The sequence below is a fragment of the Urocitellus parryii genome, chromosome 4 (assembly GCF_045843805.1).
Source record: "Urocitellus parryii isolate mUroPar1 chromosome 4, mUroPar1.hap1, whole genome shotgun sequence".
Taxonomy (NCBI): domain Eukaryota; kingdom Metazoa; phylum Chordata; class Mammalia; order Rodentia; family Sciuridae; genus Urocitellus; species Urocitellus parryii.
The window spans coordinates 180,110,350-180,131,705 of NC_135534.1; the positions used below are offsets into that span (position 1 = coordinate 180,110,350).

Here is a 21,356-nt window from a genome sequence, read left to right on the forward strand (position 1 = left end):
ATTATTATACTCTATTAACAAGCTGATGCATTTGCCCACACACAAAATGGCTTTGAACTTGTGTTAATTTATTATATAGGGCACTTACTTAAAGCTCTAACGTCTTGGGTTAACAGCAAACATTGAGAGCTTAGGGATTTAAGTAAGTATGCACTTCATTGTCAGACCTAAATTTACAGCAAAAACCAGACTATAGTCCAACAACTACCTACATATATGGAGATACCCCAAATCAATCAATCAATCCACCTCTCTCTTACTGGCGATTGAACGCAGGGTCTCAAAAGTTAGACAAGTATTCTACCACTGAGCTAAATCCGCAGCACCCCCGCCCCCCCCTTTAACTTTAAGACAGTGGCTTGCTACAGGCTGGCCTTGAACTTGTGATCTTCCTGCCTCAGTGTCTCTAATAGTTGGGATTACAAGCATGAGCCACCACCACATGTAGCAAACCCCAACCACATATCTTCCTGACTAGCTCAAATGATCTTAAATTTACCATATCAAAAGAGTTAATTCCTGCTGGTCATAACCATGCACACCTGCAATCCTAGCTACTTAGGCTTATACAGGAGGATCACAAGTTGAAGGACAGTCTTGGCAATTTAGGAAGACTGTGTCTCAAACTGAAAAATAAGAAGGGCTAAGGGTGGTAGCTCAGTGGCAGAGCACCCCTGGGATGGATGCAAATACTGGGTGTCCAAAAAAAAAGTTGATTCCTTAGTTCCATTCTGATAGTATTACACTAAGCCAGAAACTTGGTCATCTTCTATTGTCCTCCAGTTTATCCCACATATCCCAATATGTCACTAATGGCTAATGATTCAATCTCCATATTTTCTTTCTTTTTTTTTTTAATTTATTTTTTTAGTTTTCGGCGGACATAACATCTTTATTTGTATGTGGTGCTGAGGATCTGACCCAGGCCGCACGCATGCGAGGCGAGCCCACTACTGCTTGAGCCACATCCCCAGCCCTAACCTCCATATTTTCTATGGGAAGAAAAAGATTATGGCCGTGTTGTGGCTTGGATATGAAGTGTCCCCCAAAGCTTGTTTGAAGGTGAAATGACTAGACAGAGTGCTGTAATCTACTTTGAATAGACTGCCAGATAATTACAGGCAGGTAGGATGTGGGTAGAGAGGGTGGGTCAATGGGGCATGCCCTGGAAGGGTTAGCTTCCCTGTGCCCCCACCGGTTTCCTGGCCATGATGAGGTAAGCCACTTTCCTCCACTAGACACCTTGGGCCCAGAGCAATGAACTTAACCAATCATGGAATAAACCTCCAAAACCTCCTCTAAGATATTTTTGTCAGGTATTTTGGCCACAGCAATGAAAGGCTAACTAAGACAGGCTGCTATAGGTTGTTGCATCTGTTCACTAACTACAAGTAGAAATACATGCTAAAGAGGCTTTTACTGTTCAGATATGGATATAAAGTTTACGAGAACTATTAAGTATGCTTTTTTATAAAATTTTCCATCATTTCATAAATGCACTACATAGGATTAAAAGAGAGAGAGAGAGAGACACTTTCTCCAAAGATTTCATCACTCTATCAGCTTATTTAAAATATTTAAACAGACTACAAACAATTCAGCAAGAGAAAAGAGAAATTTTGTTTTGTTTTGAGTACCAGGGATTGAACTCAGGGGTGCTCTTAATCACTGAGCCACATCCCCAGCCCTACTTTGTATTTTATTTAGAGACAGGGCCTACTGAGTTGCTTAGCACCTCACTTTTGCTTAGGCTGGCTACAAACTGGCGATCCTCCTGCCTAAGCCTCCTGAGGCACTGGGATTACAGGTGTGTGCCACCACATCTGGCATAGAAAAAGGAAATTTATATAATAAAGTAAAACTTTACCTGAGCCTGTAAGATCTCAATTCTTCCTTCTGATAGATTTTACTGAAAAATTTTAGTAACAAAGTCCGAACTGGAAGAAGAAGGCCCCTTTGTTGATATAATGTATAAACTGCCTTAATGAGAGTCTCCGTAGCCTCTAAAAACAGAAAGAAAATAACTGATATCAATCAAAAATATTTCTTTAATAACCTCCGAAATTCCTCTAAATTCACTTTTACTCTGCCCATATGGCAAAAGCAGGTCTTAGCTACAAACTATTGATAACTATCAAAGTCCTACTGTAAAAATAGCATAACTAAAACCAAAGTCAAACCAACCAAAAGTTACAATATAAATTTTATTAAGGTACAATAAACCTTGGGATGACAAAAAAAAAAAAAAAAGCGAAAGGTGAATTAGATTGGAACCAAACAGAAAAGCCTTGATTCGATTCTGAATGAAAAAAGTTGTAGTAAATAAGTCCAAAAAATGGACAATGTAACTTAACTCCTACACTGAAGAAAGGTAGACAAGGAAATATAGAATGTTCATTCTACATTGATCAAAGGGAAAAACTTTTAATTTTCAGTCAGACTAGAGCAGAGGAGGATAGAAATCTTCATTAATTAGCTTCACAATGGGCCTCCCTTCTAAGGGGCCAAAATGACTTCAGAGTTCAAGCAGATAGTGCTTTATAAATTCTTAGGCTAGCTACCTTATATGGTCTGAATATAATTATTACATGGAAAAGTTTGGAAGTCACCATTTCATGGCTAGTCACTAAATACCATAAGAGCTCTTCTCAGATCAAGGCAAAACAGCATCACGTACCTCTGTTTGGTTGTATCTGCATTAACCTCCACGATACTCCAAGCAATCTGTTCAGCTGCTTACTGTTTAGCCTAGAGCCATCTTCAAGGGTCTTTGTCACAAATTTCCTTATCATTTCTATCCAACTGGAATCTTTCTGCAAAGTTGAGGCATTTGCCAGGGAGACCATGATATCAGACAGTGTTAAATTCAGTAAGAGATGATCTACGTTATTGGAGAGAATCGTGCAATGCTTGATGCTAAAAACAAACAAAGACACACACACACATATCTATAAAGTGTTATGTCTACCATGGCTGCTTCACTTAGTGTACTTGAAACAAAAAAATTCCTTCTAGAATTAATAAAATGTCAAGACGACATAGTGTATAGGCAAGATTCAGGTCATAGTTCTGTAAATAAACTATTTACTACAGAATCAGGATTGTTCAGAAAGTCTGAATTACCCTGCATATGGCTCATTACTAATGCTGCTGTTTATACAGAAGACAAACGGTTTCACAATACTGCATGGGAATCCTAAAAAACTTGAAAGATAAGACCTAAAGATTTTTTAAGAAAACATTTATTTGAATGGACATCACAGCAGATCTTGGCTTTACTTCTAAGTAATCACTAGTTTCTCCTGGTAATAATTTCCTCCTGTATGAAATATGAAGAGTGATTCAGGTAAGCACTGATTTGAAATGAATTAACTTTATAATTCACATACTAAAATCAGTTTATTTATCTTAGCCAAACAAAAATGTTTCTTTCAAAACTTGAAATTTTTAAATACCTGAATACAATATTTATTGAACAAAATCTGAAATTCAAAACATACTCATTTCAGACTATTCAACAGTACAGTCCATTTTTTTCATGTTTAGAAAAATGTGGAGTTGACTAAAATTATAAATATCTCAAAGTAATCAATTTTAAAGGAAAACAGTAACTCTGGATTAGATTTCAGCAAGGACAATTGTGAAGAACCACACATACATGAAAAGGGAAATAAATTTGTTGTGGCTGAGCATCAAAAGCAAGGCTAGAAACAACGAGCCTAGAAAGGAAAAAGGAAACCAGTTTACAAAGAACACCAAAATTAATTCTGCAGACAAGGGAGTACCATGGCTAACTTCTTTCAGATGGATGATTTTGCAAATACAAAAGGAAAAACAAGAGTTATAGACTATAAACAAAGAAGCAGTTGTGTGGCTATTGGAGCAATCCAGGCAACAGTAGGCAAGGGCAAAAACTAGGGTCAATACTGGTATGGACTAGGAGTAGGGAAACATTTATAAAGAATAAAAATTGTCTGGATATGAGACTTGCTCAAATGTATACACATATGTGAGCTGGGGAGGGTAGAGAAGGGCAGCATCAAAGATTCTAGCACTATTGACTAAATTGATAAGAGATGATGAAGAAAAAAAGAGCAGAAATCCAGAAATAAATTCTACCTTGTATATACTGAACCTAAACTGTCATAAATCCAGGCAGCATGGCTGACAAACAACTCAAAATGGAAGTCTGGCACTTGACACTGGAAAGAGAAGTCTGAGCAAAATTTTGTAGAAATTACCCACACAACCACTCCCAGCTAGCTGCAAAGGAAACTAGGATAGCTAGTTTTTATTTTATGTAGCTATATGTCCAGCTAAAAATCAGGAATTTTATCATTAAAAGAGAATGCAACCTGGATAAATTTGCAACATTTCCTCCCCCAGGTAGAGCTTTATAAGAAACACTATCCTAGATTTATCTAATGCAACACAATCTATTACTATATCTGGGAGAGCTCAATGGGCAACTGCAAACTTCAGAGAGTTCATTCTGCTTCTCCAATAATTTATACAAAAAGTTTAAAGACTATATATACCAACCCACTTTACACATCTAGAAAAAGAATATAAATTGTCACTTTGAATGAAAATGATGTATCAATGTTCAGTTCACTAACTGCACTGATAGTTGGAGAGGCTGTGCATGTGTGAGGACAGGAAATATACAGGAACTCTGCACCTAAAACTGCTCTAAAAGAATTAAATATTTTTTAAAAAAGGAAAGAAATTCTGATGCATGCTACAACATGAACCCTGAAAACATCAAACACAAAAGAACAAATACTGTAGATTATATTCATGATGTACTAAAATAAGCAAACATACGTTGAACCATACTTATCAGGAGGAGTATGGGCAGTTACTGTTTAGCGAAAACAGAGCTTCAGTTCAGGATGAGTTCAGAAGGTGGTTGCACAATAATGTGAAAGTACTTAATGACACTCAACAGTACACTTGTAGTTACAATGGTTAAATGCTATGTTATATACACTTTCTACCATAAAAATAATTACAAGCTTTGTAACTACATTTCAACATGAGGGGAAAATGCAGACAGCAAGCTAAAGAAACTGGGAGTACATAAATATGTATCTTGGCACAAATGTCACTTCATCAGAGTAGCCTTTCCTAGAAGCCTCCAACCCCCTAAAAAACAAGGACCAGCTCTTTGTTCTATACCTTTTGTTAAGTACTGGGAATTGAATCCAGGGGCACTTCACCAGTAAGCCACATACCACCAGTACTTTTATTTTTATTTTGAAATTCTAAATTTTAAAATAAAAGGTCTGGCTAAGTTGCCCAGACTGGCCTTATAACTTTCGATCCTCCTACCTCAGCTTCCTGGATCACTGGGATTACAGGCATGTGCCACCATGTCTGACCCATTTATATATACTCTTATATTGCCCTAACTCTTCTTTCATTTGATCACAATGGGTCACTGATTCAATAATCAGAGAAAAAAATTCTCCCTCATTAGATTGAATTCCACTGAGAACTGGTACTATTTATCTTTATCACTAAATGTTCAGCACCTACTACAAGAGGTGGCTTACACATATTAAATGTCCAACAAATTTATTGAATGCTAACAGTATACCCTACACTCTTAAAGTCATTTACTTACACTTAAGAGTCTACTAAATTCTAAACATCCTAAGCATTATTTAAACTCATTTTTTTTTGTGAAAATCATATATGAAACCCCTTACCAGAAAAAAAAACAAACACACATAAAATTTTACACACATAAAATTTTACATCATGATTTCAGGAACTCAAAGACTTTCTAAACCTTGGATGGACTGTGAATTAGTTCTGTTCTAATAAGAAAATTGTGTGTGGAGGGAAAAACCTAACGTCTTCCTCAAGAAAGGGTCTCTCTGATTCAAGCAACTCCATAAATTAGTCTTCCTGAAACAGTTTTTTTTTTTTAAATTTTTTTATTTTTTTAGTTCTTGGCGGACACAACATCCCTGTTAGTATGTGGTGCTGAGGATCGAACCCGGGCCGCACGCACGCCAGGCGAGCGCGCTACCGCTTGAGCCACATCCCCAGCCCCTAAAACATTTTTGACCAACCAAAAGTCCTCAATGACAAAAGAATCAAGGCTAAAAGTAAGATGAATTCCAGAAATAAGTTATTTCCAGTATCAAGGTCAGTGAAGAATAGAAACCAGATCTGACCCAGCCAGGTCCATATTCTCCAGTTTTTTGTTTTGTTTTGAATATGGTCTCCTTACTTACATTGTCTCTAGTCCCTTACACAGTCTACTAGATGAAATCACATCCATATTCAGATCCACTTCAAACACTACCCTCCATATAACTTTTGTCTATTTATCCTGACAAAAACTTATCATCTGTCTCCCAACAAATTCAGTTAATTAATGGTACAGTTATAAGTATACTTATATAAAGCCTTATGTTATCTATATTAATTCATTTTTAAAAAGTATTTGGACAAAATACCTTTATTTTATTTATTTATTTTTATGTGGTGCTGAGGATCAAACCTAGGGTCTTGCACATGCTAGGTGAGCGCTCTACCGCTGAGCCACAACCTCAGCCCCATATTAATTCACTTCTACCAATTATGGAGCTACTACTTCTCAGCTTCCAACTCACCCTCCAAACCCCACTTTGTGATCCTGGGGCTGGGACTATGTGAGCCACAGTTTTCCTTTGCATGTGGCTTCTTCTAACAATAAAGAGATGGTAGAAAGAGACTTGAAAGCTGTAGGAGGAAGACAGGGTATTTTTCTTGCACCTCTTCTACAGGCTTGTTCACAATTCATCCTAGAAGCCACAGTGATTCCAGTTTGTTCAATAAAGGGACTCTTTGATCCTAACTCTACAGAACTAGCATCACCATGCCCATAGGAAAATACCAACAGAACCAAGCTAGAACCCCCTTTGCAGAGTTGTGGGCTCCTGCTCTATACAACCTTCAGAGTTGTGGGCTCCTGCTCTATACAACCTTCTCTGAGTCCAAGACATGAACACCAGCTGAGCAGCAACCGCTTCTCAGAAGTCAGTCCCGGCTCCCTTCCTCTAAGCTTTTTCCTTTTTTTCTTTGTTCTCAGTTCTAGAGATATGAGTTGCTATTTCCATAATATCTTACTATTCCCTTGTTGTCTTCTCAGTTTTTTAAAACATAATAATTCTTTATATTAAATTCTGTTAAAACTCATTGGTGTGGTTTTTATCTCCTGAATGGATCCAGACACACTTGCTTACAATTCAGAATCAAATCACTTAGGAAAGAAAGGAATACAACTTAAAATATTTTATTATCAAAATATTTTATTTACGATAAGTGACCAAAATAAATAGTGAATGAATGAAAAGCTCATACATCTATAGAACAGCCTTATTTCTTCCAGCATAGTCCCTGAACCCTGCTCAGAGAACCCCTGTGGGGCTGGGGATATAATTCAGTGGAAGAGTACTTTGCCTAGCATGCACAAAGCTCTGTGTTCAATCCACTGACCCACCCTCCACCCCCCTCAAAAAAGAGAGAAAGAAAGAAAGAAAACAGCACACAGCCTCAAAGCTTCTCCAGTTAGTTTCTTCCCTTTTGTATATTAAAGATCCTAAAGACTGTTGACAGGCTTTTTAAGATCCTCTTTGAATGTTCACTCATTTGAAGCAACTATAATTTTAGTGTTTCGTTTATACCTGCTTGTCAAGTTTTATTATATAACGTGTTCTCACATTTATCTGCTCTCACTTGCAGTACACATTTTAAATGCTTTCCAAGCTGACTTTTTAAAACTCCATCTTCTAATTTATTGTCCCTTTTCCCCCTTTCTTTTCCAATTCCTTCCTTCAGGACATTGATCCTACTTTTACTACCAGTTTCCTCAAGTAAAAATGAGAGCATACTAAGGTGACTTTCCAAAGTTCTCTAGACAGAGAATCAATAACTACATGGTGCCCCTCAAAATAAACCACCCATGTTGGCAATTTTTAATTAATGTACATTTATGTAATTTTATACATTCACATAGCACAACTGTACAGACTTTTAAAAATTAAAAAAAAAATTACTAAGATTTGTTCAAAAGAGTCATACTATGCCTACTTTTATTTTCACAAAATCTAAATATCTCATGATGTAGAAATTGCCAGACTATGATTAATTACATTTTAATAATTTCAGTTTTAACAGCTTTTTAAATTTATACAGTGGAAAATAATCACAATACCTTTTATTTGTCTCTTTCCTTCTGTGCTTGCTTATTTCTTTTAAAGCATACGGAAAATGACTCATAAAATGGTGTTTGAAGTCAATAAGGTAATTCTTTCGAAGCCAGAACTCCTGTTGAAATAAAGATTAAGATTAGCTAACTATGAGAAATAAATGTACAATAATCAGTAAAACTTTAAGAAAAAATTTGATAATTTGTCAATATTCAGCTTAGATGGTCCATTATGATACATCTTCTGCCAGTGATATAAGATGCAAATAAAATTTTAAAATCAGAATGAACTATTAAGGTATCCAATTTTCATCCACAGATCCTTTTGGTACCTGATAATTATTTCCTTGAATTTATCTGCTACTTAAGAAAGAAAAAGGAAAAGTAAATGAGATTGGAAAATATTATGAATTTGAACCACTAATGGAATATTTATAAAATACACAAAACAAACTCTTCTACTTAGCATTCTATCTATACCATAACTCCAATCCACGGTGATTCCATTGTTTCTCATTAAAGGTATCCAAAACTTAAAGCAATGCATGTCTGTAAAATGCTTTAGCAATAATGGTGAATTTGTCATTCCCTCCTACTTAAAACACTTAAAAATTCCAGATGAACATTCTTATTTCTTCTGATACAGAGTAACCAATCATCCCATTTTGCCAGACACTTAGCAGTTTCCTAGGATATAGGATTTCAGGTATTAATGCGGCTAGCTATAGCTCAGGTGCTCCTGCTTAGTATACTGGGTTCTTCTCTTCTTCCTGACCTCTAATTGTTTGGATGTACCCAGTTATCAGTCCTTAGATGTTTCTTCCTAAGCTCCAGATTCTATTTACAGGTGTACACTTGACATCTCTTGGACTTTTACTATTAATCATTAGATGATGGCTACTAGAAGAGATGGTGACCATAAAGGAGTTCATTAGTGTTCTAGTTTTATAAATTTGACATTTAAAGTTAAATGAACAGGGCTGGGGTTGTGGCTCTGTGGTAGAGCACTTGCCTAGCATGTGTGAGGCAATGGACTCGATCCTCAACACCACATAAAAAAATAAATAAATAAAAGTTATCTAAAAATCCAAACTCCTTTAACAGGAACCAGAGTCCCACATGATCTGGCCACTGTCACTCTTCTTCTCCCTCATCTTCCACTTCTACCAGTACCTCACTTGCACTTGGCCTTCTAGTCATTCTTCAAATATGCCAAACTTGTTTACACCTAGGAACTAGTACACCTAGGAACACTTCCTTATACCAAGAATGTTCTTTTTCCTGCATATTTATTTATAAGTCTTGTTCTTTTGCTTTATTCAGTTACTTTTTAATGTCTTAACCTCAGAGAGCATTTCCTGACAACTCATCATTCTGTTCTAGTCCCCACTCCTATGTCTAGCACATGCCTTCTTTATACCTGACTTCATTTTAAATTTTATTTCCAGCATTAATATTATATACTTGTTCACCTTTTATCAACTATAAGATAATCACTATAAGCTCATTACCAGTAAGGTTTACCTTTTTGTGTCCACTGCCTAGAACAGCACCACAGAACTCAAAAAGACCAAATTTCTTCAGTGATGAAACTGTTCTATATCTGTGCCATCCAATACAGCAGTCACTACCCATATGCAGCTATAGAGCACTTAAATTGTGGGTTGGTAAAATTGAAGAACTGAATTTTAACAAACTTAAGTTGCCCCACTTATAGACGTCAAATAAATCTTTGAGTAAAATGACTCAAAAAGCATGACTACATCTGTTTACATATTCTAATTCTCACAAGAAAAGGGTACAACAATGGATCACATAAATAAAAAGTAGCAAGTAAACCAACATTAAAATACAAGATACAAATTTTTATGAGTAATTATAATCCTGAAGTCAACATTGTTAATATAGGATCCTAAAAATCAAAGTACATTAAAAAGTTAAATTATATTTTCATTTTTAAAATCAGCTACATATTAAGAGTATTATCAGAAATAAGCTACCTCAGTAAGGATCAGAGTATCCAAACACTGCTTGTAAGTTCAACGTACCTTGAGATTTCTTTTCAAAACAAGAATCAGTTTCAAACTGCTAAAAAAGATTTAAAAAAAAAAACCTACTTGAATACAAATTAAATCAACTGTGATGCAGATACTATCAAAATTAAATGCATTAAACAGCACCTAAGATGGTACCCTAACCCAGATGCCAATTTGTCAACAGAAAAACCTATAGACTTTCTGAGAGAAAAAAAATTACCATTCAGTCTGCCATCTGTGACTTCCATTAAAAGGCTAAGGAATGCCATTTGATTCCTCCTAAAAGTGAAGCTGTTAGAAAGGTTATTCAATGTCTTAAGTAAGCCTACAAATAAAGGTGAATGAGAGATGGGAGTTAAGAGTAGGAATGCCAAAAAAAAAAAGCCATTCAATGTCACTCAGCACAGCTAACATACACTTTTATACTTTATCTCTAAGACAATAGTTCTCATCAAGTTATTAGAATTTGGCACAATAAATCTCCCAAAGTAAATTAGAAATAGATGCTTTCAAATATTAGTCCTGAGCTAGGAATGCAATTCAGTGGTAAAGTGCTTTGCCTAGTATGGTGTGAGGCCCTAGGTTTGATCCTTAATACTGCAAAGATATATACTATCCTATCTGAATTACTCCTCCATCCCAAATCTATGTAAATAAATCAAATTAGCATTCTGGTCTTCAAAAGTCCATAATCTTTTATGCTTAGTATGCCATGTTTAAAAAACACTAATAAATCTAGCCATGTTATAATAAAAAATAGTTCTACGGTATAATATTTTAAATATCCATAAAACTAAAGCAATATTTAGAACCTTTGTCATTTGACTGGTAGCAGATGACCCAAAACTAGCACCAATTAATTAATTTGCATGTTCTGCATTTTGGGCTTACTATTTTACCTAAATATAATCACTACTACTAAAGCAATAACAAATGTTTATTGGTGAATCACATATAACCAGATACCAAGGAATTCTGGAATTTTTATTTCTCAGCTCTCTAAAATAGAAGGAAAGACCAGTATTCAAAATCCATGTTAAAATATCATTACTTTCATTTTTTCTTGGCCTTTCAAGTGCAAATACAGCTTCTGACATACAGGATTATGTCCTAATAAGCCCATTTTTAGTGGAAAATACCCTAAGTCAAAAATGCATTTAAGCTGGGAATGATGGCTCATGCCTGTTCTAATTCTCACAAGAAAAGGGTACAATAATGGATCACATAAATAAAAAGTAGCAAGTAAACCAACATTAAAATACAAATAAATTACAACACCTGTCTGTAATCCCAGCAGCTCAGGAGGCTGAGACAGGAGGATAGAGTGTTCAAAGCCAGCCTTAGCAATTACGAGGTGCTAAGCAACTCACTGAGACCCCATCTCTAAATAAAATACAAAATAGGACCAGGGGTATGACTCAGTGGTTGAGTGTCTCTGCACTCAATCCCTGGTAAACCCCGACCCCAAAATTGCATTTAATACACCTAACCTACCAAATATCATAATTTTGCCTAAGTTATCTTAACTCATCTTGTCCAACATCAGAGATATAATATTTACCCAAAGTCCTGTTTTTAGAATGGTTTATATATGCAAAAGTATTGTCCCAGTGCCCAACTTATAAGACAATTTGTATTTTCAGTCTGAATCACAATAAAGGGGGCTGGGGATGTGGCTCAAGCGGTAGCGCGATCGCCTGGCATGCGTGCAGCCCGGGTTCGATCCTCAGCACCACATACCAACAAAGATGTTGTGTCTGCCAAGAACTGAAAAATAAATATTAAAAAAAAATTCTCTCTCAAAAAAAAAAAAAACAATAAAGGATATAAGCTATAGGTTATGATTTCCAAGGTATTTTAATGCATCTATGTCAATTTTGTTGATTCAGCTGCAGAATTGAAAACATGGGACTTAAGGAGTTAATCAGTGATACAATTACTTACATTAGCCTACGTAAGGGCAATTATTATCTAACATAAGCCTACTTTACAATAAAGTGTTGAATATCTCCTGTAACTTACTCAAGACTATACTGAAGTAAAAAAACAGAATACAGTTGTACAGGCAAGCTTTTTTGCATCATTCTAAAGTAGAAAAATTTTCGGCTGAACCATCCTAAGTCAGGGACAGTAGATCCATTCAAGAATGCAGATAATACATACTTTTCTAAAGAACTGTATACATTATTATATCATGAGCCTACATCAAAAATGAACTGCCATAGAGAAAGCAAGTTTTGCTTTCTCAATATCATATACTACACCTCTAATCATGATTAATTTTTTCAATGTGTCAATAAAGACAGAAAGACTCAAAATTTAAATCAATAAAATGCCTATTGGAAAAAGCAATTTAAACACCATCCCTACAGATAGGTGATAACAGTGCTAGAACATGCTCAACCTACCTTAGTACAATTCCATAATGCTTTTCAAATTTATCAAATATTACTACTTCAGGTTGAAATTTAAAAATTAGAACACCATAATGTTTTTCAAAAATTACCTTATACTACTACTTTAGATTGAAATTTAAAAATCAGAACAAAGAAGACCTCCTTCTCTGTTTTATGTGTTCATAGACAATTATAAGGATTTACATCTGTCTAGTCAAAAGTTCTTGCAGAAATTCTTTTATAGCTGCCCTTTTAAGTGTGTTGGCATATTGATTTAGCACCAACTTAATTTCATAGATTATTCTTCCTTTCTTGCATAGCAAAGGATTAGCATACACACCATATACTACATTCACAATAAGGTCTCAGTTTGGTCTTTTCTGCTAACTTAAGCAACATGACACAACTAGAAGCCATTACTAAATAATTTTACTTGCACTTTTTTAATCCTACAAAGATCGTCAGAGACTAAAATGAGCCTAAATAATTAATCCATCTTAGAGGCTGGGGTTATGGCTCAGCGGTAGAGCACTCACCTCGCATGTGCAAGACCCTGGGTTTGATCCTCAGCACCACATAAGAATAAATAAATAAACTAAAGATATTGTGTCCATCTACAACTAAAAAATAAAAATAAATAATAATCCACCTTAAACATTTTACACTGCTATGAATTATATTTAATAAAATCAAATGGAATCCAGCAAATTTGTAAAACATCTCACTAAAAAACTACATATATTCATAGGTAATAACCTCACAAAACTATTTTCATTTTTTTGAAGTTCACACTTAAAACTCTTGAGTATTTTTTGGGAAAATGCACAATCAATTCATATAATAAACTGATTTCTAAGTTTCCTATTTACAATAAAAGGCTTTACTAATAAAGTAAAAAAACCATTAGTTCTTACCAATTTATGTGTTTCATCATGTTGTTTAGAGAGTTTCCACAGAAGAGAAATAATATTAAGGACTTGCTGCATAACCTGTAGCGGTTCTCGCTCGAAACCACTTCCAACAGAAGCAGCTAGTTGTGGAGGCACAGCTTCAACCCAGCATTCAATTAACAATGGAATTATTATCTCTATAAATCCTTTCAGGTTTTCAGTAGATGATAGTCCTTCATCCACAGCTCCTAGTCCTCCAACAAAAAACCTTGTAAGGAAAGAATAAAATTTAAAAAAAAATTGATTAAAAGATGCATTATCCCTTACTCAATTTAAATCTTAAATATAAACTACCAGTAAAATGAAGCACCATGAACTGATAATTACATTAAGACTACTAAGAAAAATGAAATTCTAAGATGACAAAGCCAACAGAGATCATCAAGTTTTACTTCTCGTTAGGCTTTTCTAGAAATGAATAAACAAACATACTTTCAAATAAATCCTCCCATCAGGAGTCATCAAATCAAATCATGAGTAACTACATGAAAACTATGAAAGACAACTGCATGTCTTCCACCATTAGCCATCAATGGTCAGCAGTTAGAATTCAATATAGGAAAACTGAGCGTGGACATAACTGAAATCCTTCTTACCGTAGCCTGAACTGTGAACTGACATTTGGCTGTGAACCCCCATTTTCATAAACCTGGATGTGTTGATGGTCGTTGGCATGTTCCTTCCAGTTGATAAAAATGGAGTTGCTAGTGGCATGGGGATTTTCTTTTTGTTCCTGAAGTCCTTCACTTTCTCTCAACCTACTGGATCCATCTGCCAAGGCCTGAAGGAATTTACTGAGTCTCACTAAGACTTTCAGCCTCCACTGCTGAGAAGTGAGTCTCCGATTAGGATTTACAGAAAGTATCCAAGACTGGGATCTGTCTCTATTTACCAGTCCTTTGGACAGCTGCTGATGAGAAATAAGTTCTACAAAATTCTTAAGCAATATACTGCTACGGCCAGTAATTAGAGCTGGGTACTGTTCCAGCAGAATGTCCAAAACTTTCAGAGAGTCCTCCTGAATTCCTTCAGTAATGTGAGTCATGGCACTAGAGAGATGGGCACTTACCAAAGGAAAAAATGGAGAAATTTGTTCAGCTCGTATTTTGGGGGCCAGGAATTGAAGAAGTTGAACTGCTGCTAATCGTACATTAGCATCTTTATCTGTAAACACAGCAGTCACTTCACTTAATATGTTTGAAAGGTGTGCATCAATTATAAATGGGTATTGAGACAAAAGGTCTTTAAGTCCAAGAAGAGCACTTTGTTTAACCCCAGCATTGTAGTGATGCATCTGTGACAGCAAATCCTACAAACAAATATAAAGTTTTTAGGTTTATACAAATCTATACATTATATCATTTTCAACTAAACATGCAAACTATGCTAATTAACTGATGCTCCTTATACAAACTGCATCAATAAGTATTTTAAATGCTATTAAATTTTGATTAAAATCATAAGTTTTGCCTTCAAAATATTTTTAGCTTAAAAAAGTTACATGATTTTCAGTTAGAATTTTTTTTGACATTAAACTGCATACAGGCTCAGACACTATAATTTAAAGTGATAGCAATCAACACCATCATTTATAACAAACCTATTATGTACCAAACATTATGGTGAGTGCATTTATGTACTTCTAATTTAACAGGCCTTTTCCTGCCTATTTTAAATGTTCTTTTACAAGTTCGAGGTCTTTTACAAGTGTGTATATGTATTTTATTCAGAGGATACTACTTGAGAATTTTATTCACAGAATGTTTCATATAACAATTGAAAAAATAACTTCAAATACATTATTATTTAACCTCGAGAGCTTCAAAAAGCAAAATTAGAAAACATGTCCTCACAAAGACCTGTACACAAATATTCATAACAGCATTACTCTTAAGAGCCAAAAAGTGAAAATAAATCAAATGTCCATAAGTGATTAACAAAATATGACAATCATACAAAGGAACACTATTCAAGGATATAAAGTACTTTTCTGATCCAAGCTATAACATGGATGAACCTCAAAAATATGCTAAGTGAAAGACTAATAACAAAAAGAAAAATCTTCAGAAATATTAGTGATTGCCTAGGGCCAGGAAAAAGGAATGGGGAGTGACTCCAAAGGATAACTTGGTAAAATATATTAAAAATCACTGAATTGCTTACTTTAAATGGGTGACTTTCATTATGTATAAACTATATCTCAATAAAGCTATTCAAATTTTTAAACAAAACTTCTGCTCAAACTTTGACTTTAAGCATTTATAAACTAGAGTTCCCTAATCTAAAAATCTAAAACCCATTATGTTCCAATATCCAAAACTTTTGAGTGCCACAACACAAGTGGAAAATTCTTTACCTGACCTCCAGTGATTTGTCAGTCAAAACATGTGCATACTAAAATTATTGTATAAAATTACTTTCAGACTACGTGTATAAAATAAAATGTAGACTTGAGTTCCATCCCTAAGGTATCTCACAATGCATATGCAAATATACAAAATACAAAAACAATCTGAAATACAAAACACTTCTGGTTCCAAGAATTTGATAAGGAATATTCGATCTGTACTATGAACCTATAACAAACTATGGGCTACATAGGTTCAAAAATAAATGTGACAGGGGGCTGGGGCTGGGGCTGGGGCACTTAACAAAGGGAAAAATTGAGAAATTTTTTCAGCTCGTAGCTGAACAAAAGTGTGGTAGCACACTTGCCTGGCATGTGTGAGGTACTGGATTGGATTCTCAGCACCACATATAAATAAAGGTCTATCAACAACTAAAAAACTATTTTTTAAAAAATAGGAATGCAACAGAATCTTAAGGAGCTATAAAAACAGATGGAAAACTTTTCATCACAAACATGATACATCAAACAAAAAGTTAAAACTTAAGAATTACCTTCAGATGAAATATATTATCAAATAAGTATACTAGAGGAAAACCACTATCATTTAGTTCAGCAAACTTTTATGTAAGAGGTAAAAAAGATGCAGTTCCAAGATCAGATATGGATAACAGATGAACCCTAAATATCATCTATCAATAAACTCTGACCCTAGGCAAATCATTTCGTCTAAGAGTTTAAGCAACTTTTTACAAAAACATTCTACGTGATTTCAAAGAAAACCTTATTTTATCTAAATGAGATTTATGACTTACCTTTATGTTTAATTTTCTATTGTTTGTTGGAAGTGTTCCATCCTCTTTAAGTTGCTCAGGCAGATGTATAGTCTTTGTTTTAAAGTTTGTAGCAGTAGCATTTTCTAACTTGGGCTTCTTTTTACCAACTTTCAGTTTTACTTTTTGGAAATCATCTTGGCGTTTCCTTTTTTTGGTCATTCTTGAGTACTATATCAAAAACAATTAAATCCAACATTTACATTACTCTAACATTTCAAACATAAAAAGAATTAAGGCCAACAGTGACTATGCCAGAGGATCAAAATATTAAATGGGAAATACTTTCAAGAAGTGCAAAAAAAAAAAATCAGTTTAGTCAAGAAATGCTATCAGAGCCATTAATGATAAGGCAACAACTTTGTCACTAGCTTTGCAAATTTTTTGTTTGGGTGGGAGGTAAAGACCAAGAGTAGGGGATAAACCTAGTATAGGCTAGGTGAAGAAACTAGCATCTTAAATATCAGACAAGTTCAGACTAGATAAATAGAAACCCTGTATCTCCCACAAAAGAAAAGATAAAAAGCAACAAAAATGGAAATACAATGTTACAGAGGGATAAGGAACAAAGACTAGCTAGACCACTATCATAATAAATAACTCAAGCATAACCATGACACCTTGTACCACCTCCTCCTCATCCACCACTATATTGTTTGAACATATGTTCAAATCTTTCTACTTACAAAATCATTGATCTGTGCCTCCTACCCATTCCCAGGCCACTACTTTAAAGAAGTCCTATATTTTTTACCCTTGACTATTATTCAACAGCTTCCTCAGTGGTATTCTTGCTTTGTCTCTAATGTCTAGTATTTAGTCCTCTGGCCACAGTCACCAGACAACTCTTTCTAGATAGATCTGACCAAGACTCAGGAGACTGCAGTTCTTTATACTCACAAAGAGTAAAACTTCCTTACCATGACATATTATGACCCTCCTAATGGAGCCCTAACCACTCTCTCCAGCTTTATCTTCCCACAAGCTAACTTCTAAAAAACAGCCTACTTTTTCTGGAATCAGCTCAACTCTTTTTGATACATTTTCCACATGCCTCAAAAATAATGAATTCTGCCTTCCACTGTACATCCAATTGAGTAGATAAATATTTCTGAAATAAAACTTCTCCAGTCTCCATAATTATCCTATGCCTATCTATGAAGTCACAGCATTAGAGAGAGAAAAAAAAATAAAGTCTGCAGTATTTCAAGATTAATAAAATGGGACTGGGATTGTAACTCAGTGGTAGAGTGCTTGCCTAGCACTGGGTTCAATCCTCAGTACCCACACAAAAGATAAATAATATAAAGATATTGGGTTCACCTGCAACTAAAAAAAAAAAATTAAAAAATTCTGGGCCAAGACTAAGCAGCTAAAGTTCTAGCCTTAATTCAAGAAGTTCAGAAGTCAATCAGCTATTACATATCTAAATTCACTTGACTACAGCATTTTACTACCATATATCTTCATTAGCTAGGATATGACAATACATTAAAAGTTAATTTTATTTTAAAGCCAACTCGGTAGTCCCAGATGCTCAGGAGGACGAGGCAGGAGGATTGTTTTAAGCCTAGAAGTTAAAGTATAGCCTGGACAAGTATAGCAAAATCCCATCTCAAAATAAATAAATAAAGCTAATTCTAAAATTAGACTGATGCTTATCCAAATTCTGCCACCTTTTTTAGCTGTTCTTACACACTGTGGCTCAGTTTAACCTACAAGATGATAATAATAATACCTACTTCATATGGTTGTTATGAGATGGAGTAAATAATGAGTTCATGCTTGTAAAACACTCAGAACTGTGCCTTGCACATCACTAAATACCGACGCTAACACATACATGTGTTCTTGAAGTCTTAGGACCGGTAAGTACATGCCAAGCACAGTATCACATACACATTCTATCAGTTCAAAACCATGCAAAGAAGGTAGTTCCAAACCCATTTAACCATGTGTTTCAGAAAGATGAGCAAGTCAGTCCTGGCGAGGGATTCATTAGGACTGAGCACTGAAAATCAGTTTTAAGTTATACATACTGGAATTAAAATACGGATTGAAGTCTGTGTGGAAAAATGGCTTGCCTTAGTTCATTTACCCCAAATGAAAGTTTTCATTCCACCCACCACTCTAGTTATCCCAGTTGGGGGGAAGAGGGATTAAGAAATTATGGTTCTAAAAAGAAAGCCCTGATACTCATGTGACCTCTTTTAATATTAAAAAAAAAACAGCTTTTATTAATTAAGCGAGTATACTTTGTGAGCTTTTCCTACAATTTACCGTAAGCTGGAACTAGAGATCAAAGTAAATGGTACAGTACAATGAGACAAATTAACCTGTGCCTGTTCTCCGCCCCCCAAGTCTTCTGAACTCTCTTTAATCATTTAAATACCTGGTTCTCCAACATGCAATCAATTGTAAAGTTTATGCCATATTATCCATCATTTCTTATCAATTCAAGGTTTCCCCTCCATCAGGAAGATTATGGGGGCTAACTGCCACATTGGCTTTTTGATCTAGGAAAGTTTACCAGGAACTTTAAAACTTCTAGTAGCAACTGTTATTGTTATTATTTTCATTTAAAAGATTCTCGCAGCCTGCAAATCAAATTGCTCAAAGTCACTTTTACAGTAGTTGATTTTGAGTAGAGGGCAGCAACTCTAGCTTCAGGGACAGACCTCCTATATCATACCGCTGGTCCTCCTCTGTATGTGAGCCCCAATCGGTTTTAAAAGTGAATTTCACATATTCCTACTGCAGGGCTTTACTAACCCTGGCGTATCAGGATTTCAACTGAACGGAATTTCAACCTGTTAGTCTGTCATCAACCTCATTACCCTTCCTCATTTTCAACTGCTTCCCCGCCCCCACCCCCAAATTAAGGAGAGCAAGCACAAGGTACGCAGCTTTGATAAATTCCTCTCGAAACCGCACTGAGGGGCCAAAGACACCAGCTTTCCCAAAAAGCAAGCGCCCCAGGTAGGGGCGATTCCAAAGCACTGCTGGTCTGGTTCAGCTCGGAACCGACCGCTTGCTTAAATCCCCTCGCCCAAAGACGAGAGTGTCAATTAGGGGACTGGACACCCCACCCCTTTTCGGTCCTGCACCCCAGGAGTGAAGACCCCCAAGGGTCTTAGGGAACTACTTCTGCTCCCGAGGACTCCGGTCGGAGCCACGGCCGGGAAAGGGGCACCCGAGCCCCACACTGGCCTAAAACTCTCCCAGCCCCGAAACCACGCGAACCCGCCCAGTCACTCGAGGCGCCTCCGACACGGTGGGCGCCCCGCCCCCGCACAGTCCGCTCGGAACCCCGAAGACCCAGAAGGGGCGCACGCCACCACCGTCCGCCCTACCGCCTGGGCCGCGCGCCGACCGGGGGCGACGGTCCCACGCGACGTCCCGCGCCCCGAGAAGGCCCAATCCGACGGGCGGCGGCCGCTCACCTGAGGGTGCGGCCGAGACCGGCGAGCAGATGCCGAAGGGGAGAACGTGCGAGCACTAGCCCACGGGGCGACAGCGTGCGCCGCCGGCCTCAGCCTCTCACTCCCAGAGCGTGTTTTCAAATCGCCTCGTCCTCACGCGGCCGCGTCTCCTTCCGCCGCCCGGAAATCAGGGCCCCTCCCCCGCCCCGCCGCGCTCACGTGACCCCGGCCCGCAGCCGCGCGCAGCCCAGGAGGCGGGGGCCGGAGCAGCAGGCCACGCCCCCAGGGGGAGGGGGCCACGCCGGAAGCCCCTAGCTCGCCCGGGATGGGAACGCGTGGAGTCTGGGACCTGGGGCCAAAGCTGGCCTGTGCGTCCAGACAGGAACTTCCCGAGCCTTCGTCTCCCAGGTTGCCGCCCAGGTTGCAGCTGGTTGGTAGCAAGCTTGTTCTCCTGCTCTAGACCACGGCTGTTCAGACCTGGAACTGCCTGCAGAGAGTATAAGTTGGACTGAACTGAGAAAGCTAAACTTTGAGACAGCAAGGATAGAACATCTAGGGACATTAACCTAGGTTGAGGTAGAACACTGAAGAATTAATGAAAGGAAAGCAGAATACATCTAGCAAATAGAGCCTGGAAGACTTGGTATTTTCCCTAGTTAAGTATTTCTCAGAATATAATTCTTACTACTCAAATTAAGTGGGCCCAGAAAAGTTAAAGGAGTTGAGAAGGGAAGAGGAAAGAACCTTTGAAAGGCAGTCTTTCGAAAGCCTCGTATGGTGGCATGGAAGAAAGAGCTCCAGATATGGAGTGTAGACCCTGATTTAAATTTGTCTCTACAGCTTACCAGATATGAATTAATAAAGTCTTGCTCTCATAGTGAGCCTCCACACACTAAGTAGGGATAAAGCAATGACATCTGAACCTGGGAGGCCTACAACCAACAGGTAAAGAGGCAGTCCCGGGGGGTCCACCCCACCTTTTGCTGACAACACAGCCACACCACCACAATCTTCCTTGAATCATCTTAAACATAAATATTTGGGAGTCATCAGCATTATATGTGACTTCTAAAAACTATGAGACTGGATCAGAAGAGGAAAGGTGTATTGCAAGCCAGACACATCCCCTGAACTCCAGAATTGTAACAATCTATTCAATATTTCTT

The 21,356-nt window shown here is 36.9% G+C and overlaps 1 protein-coding gene across 1 annotated transcript in view; it reads right to left on the bottom strand.

Moving 5' to 3' along the window:
• The window catches only part of Tex10 (testis expressed 10), a 43,977-nt gene extending 23,607 nt beyond the window's left edge, over positions 1–20,370 (bottom strand). Inside the window, exons 1-7 of the mRNA XM_026415052.2 lie at positions 20,212–20,370; positions 16,751–16,939; positions 14,185–14,897; positions 13,553–13,796; positions 8,213–8,325; positions 2,678–2,916; positions 1,868–2,003 (exon numbers count right to left, since the gene is read on the bottom strand). Coding sequence (XP_026270837.1) covers positions 1,868–2,003; positions 2,678–2,916; positions 8,213–8,325; positions 13,553–13,796; positions 14,185–14,897; positions 16,751–16,930 — 1,625 coding nt within the window. The 5' untranslated portion in view covers positions 16,931–16,939; positions 20,212–20,370. The remainder of the gene's footprint in view (positions 1–1,867; positions 2,004–2,677; positions 2,917–8,212; positions 8,326–13,552; positions 13,797–14,184; positions 14,898–16,750; positions 16,940–20,211) is intronic.
• Positions 20,371–21,356: the final 986 nt, after the last annotated feature.